At 35.7% G+C, this 3112-nt stretch overlaps 1 protein-coding gene across 4 annotated transcripts in view; it reads left to right on the forward strand.

Annotated features, from left to right (window-relative positions):
* The window catches only part of ZBED5 (zinc finger BED-type containing 5), a 6264-nt gene extending 3618 nt beyond the window's left edge, over nucleotides 1-2646 (forward strand). For 2 of the 4 annotated variants that reach the window (XM_059408177.1, XM_059408197.1), the window contains exon 3: nucleotides 317-2646. In XM_059408177.1, the coding sequence (XP_059264160.1) occupies nucleotides 489-2573 (2085 nt within the window). In that variant the 5' untranslated portion in view covers nucleotides 317-488 and the 3' untranslated portion in view covers nucleotides 2574-2646. The remainder of the gene's footprint in view (nucleotides 1-316) is intronic. The other 2 variants (XM_059408187.1, XM_059408205.1) reach the window with 2 other exon arrangements.
* The last annotated feature ends 466 nt before the right edge of the window (nucleotides 2647-3112 follow it).

Below are 3112 nucleotides of genomic sequence, written 5' to 3' on the forward strand. Positions count from 1 at the left end.
TGCTGCAACTACAAGGTTGAATAGTTGCAGCAAAGACCATATGGCCCATAAAGTAAAAAATATTTACTGTATTGCTCTTTACAGAAAAAGTTTGCCAACCCCTGCTGTGGGACATATTCCTCAAGGTCCCTTCGTTAAAAATGTACTTACTTAACTTCATTATTTCTTACCCCAGTGGTTCCCAAGGTGTGTTTTATAGAACATTAATACTCTCTACGTTAATAAGTGTTCTGAGAAAAAGATCAATGCTAACAATCGTTTTCTTTATACTTTATTTTCAAATATAAGTTTAAGACTACTAAACTCATTTCTATAGCTTTATTTTTATGTGATAATCTACGTTTAAGAAAAGGTGTGCCATACCTGAGAGCACCAGGAAGTCGCATGAGAAATCACCTGATACACGAACGTGTGATGTTCCATCTGCGCATTGATGCATAGGCAGCATTTACAAATTAACTGATGTGTTGCTCTGTATCATCTCTTTGATGATTGCTCATCTTCTGTGTATCCTGTTGTATAATTTCAACACATTTGTGATACTCAATGTTTATTCTAAATTAACCATGTTTTGTACCACAAACACATTGCCTATGGATCTGTTGTTGAAACAAGGAAGTCTTAAACAAGAAGTAGAATCTTTTTGTTACCAAATTGTGTCTGAATCAAATGATCAAAAGGTTGGAATATTACAAAGCGAGGATGAACAGTTGCAGCCTTCAGTTTCTAAAAAATCAGAAGGTGAGCTTTCCAGGGTCAAATTTATGTCCAATTCCAACAAAATAACAACATTTAGTAAGAAACCAAAAAGAAGAAAATATGATGAAAGTTACTTGTCTTTTGGATTTACTTACTTTGGAAATAGAGATGCACCTCATGCTCAGTGTGTGTTATGTAAGAAAATTTTATCAAATAGTTCTTTGGCCCCTAGTAAACTTCGAAGACATTTGGAAACTAAACATGCTGCCTACAAAGACAAAGACATAAGCTTTTTCAAGCAACATCTTGATTCACCTGAAAATAACAAACCTCCAACACCTAAAATTGTCAATACAGATAATGAAAGTGCTACAGAGGCATCATACAATGTAAGTTACCATATAGCCCTGAGTGGAGAGGCTCATACTATTGGAGAATTGCTTATCAAGCCTTGTGCAAAAGATGTTGTGATGCGAATGTTTGATGAACAATACAGTAAAAAAATAGATGCAGTACAACTATCAAATAGTACTGTTGCACGTCGAATTAAGGATCTTGCTGCTGACATTGAAGAAGAGCTTGTTTGTAGACTGAAAATTTGTGATGGGTTTTCACTGCAGCTAGATGAATCAGCTGATGTGTCAGGACTGGCTGTGCTGCTTGTGTTTGTTCGTTACAGGTTTAATAAATCTATTGAGGAAGACCTACTCTTATGTGAATCTTTGCAAAGTAATGCTACTGGTGAAGAAATTTTCAACTGCATCAACAGTTTTATGCAGAAACATGAAATTGAATGGGAAAAATGTGTTGATGTTTGTAGCGATGCTTCTAGGGCAATGGACGGGAAAATTGCTGAGGCTGTCACCTTGATAAAATATGTGGCTCCCGAAAGCACCAGTAGTCACTGCCTATTATATAGACATGCACTAGCGGTTAAAATAATGCCTGCATCTCTGAAAAATGTGCTAGATCAGGCAGTACAAATCATCAATTACATTAAAGCTCGACCACATCAATCCAGGCTACTAAAAATTTTATGTGAGGAAATGGGTGCCCAGCACACAGCACTTCTTCTGAATACAGAGGTGAGGTGGCTTTCCCGAGGTAAAGTTCTCGTAAGACTTTTTGAGCTTCGTCGTGAATTGTTGGTTTTCATGGATTCTGCTTTTCGACTATCTGATTGTTTAACAAATTCATCTTGGCTGCTAAGACTTGCATATCTTGCAGATATTTTTACTAAATTAAATGAGGTTAATCTATCAATGCAAGGAAAAAATGTAACAGTTTTTACAGTTTTTGATAAAATGTCATCATTGTTAAGAAAATTAGAGTTTTGGGCTTCATCTGTAGAAGAAGAAAATTTTGATTGTTTTCCTACACTCAGTGACTTTTTGACTGAAATTAATTCTACAGTCGATAAAGATATTTGTAGTGCCATTGTGCAGCACCTAAGGGGTTTGCGCTCTACTCTGTTAAAATATTTTCCTGTAACAAATGACAATAACACTTGGGTTAGAAATCCATTTACAGTAACTGTTAAGCCAGTCTCATTAGTAGCACGGGACTATGAGAGCCTGATTGATTTAACATCTGATTCTCAAGTGAAACAAAATTTCAGTGAACTTTCACTAAATGATTTTTGGAGTAGCCTAATTCAAGAGTACCCAAGCATTGCGAGGCGTGCAGTTCGTGTACTTCTTCCTTTTGCTACAATGCACCTGTGTGAAACGGGATTTTCATATTATGCCGCAACAAAAACGAAATACAGGAAAAGACTTGATGCTGCACCTCATATGCGGATTCGACTTAGCAACATTACACCTAATATTAAGCGGATATGTGATAAAAAGACACAAAAACACTGTTCTCATTAAAATTAAGAGGGTTTTGCATGTCTCTTGATAACCAAATATAAGATGAAAATAAAAGATGATTTCATCTCTGCTATTTCGGGGTTTTAAATAAAATGATTCATATTTTTTATACTTCTTAGATTTTAAGCTAAAGAATCAGAAGTTTTAAGTATGTATTATTATTGTTATTTCTTCTTCACATTGTGATTTCAAAGAATACATGGTCTTAACTTTGGGAAAGGTTAATCCACAAGACTTAATGTATAGGTCTTAAAATAATGTATCTCTTTAGGATCTAATCACTATGAATCCTGCCAAACCCCCGGCTCTCCAATCACATGGAATGCCTTGCCATTCCTTGAACACATCACACTGTTGCATGCTTTCAGGTCTCAAAAAATATTCCTTCCCTTTGCTTCCTGACAAACTCCTATTTGCTTTTGAATAGTTTGACCTAATTTATCATTGGTACTTTAATTCTCTGTGTCTTTCTGTTTTGGCCCTATTTTTTGTGGTGTCCCAGTTGTGAACTCTTGGTGGCCTCATGATTCCCAGTGTTA

This window comes from Mustela nigripes, chromosome 1 (genome assembly GCF_022355385.1).
Source record: "Mustela nigripes isolate SB6536 chromosome 1, MUSNIG.SB6536, whole genome shotgun sequence".
Classification (NCBI taxonomy): Eukaryota; Metazoa; Chordata; class Mammalia; order Carnivora; family Mustelidae; genus Mustela; species Mustela nigripes.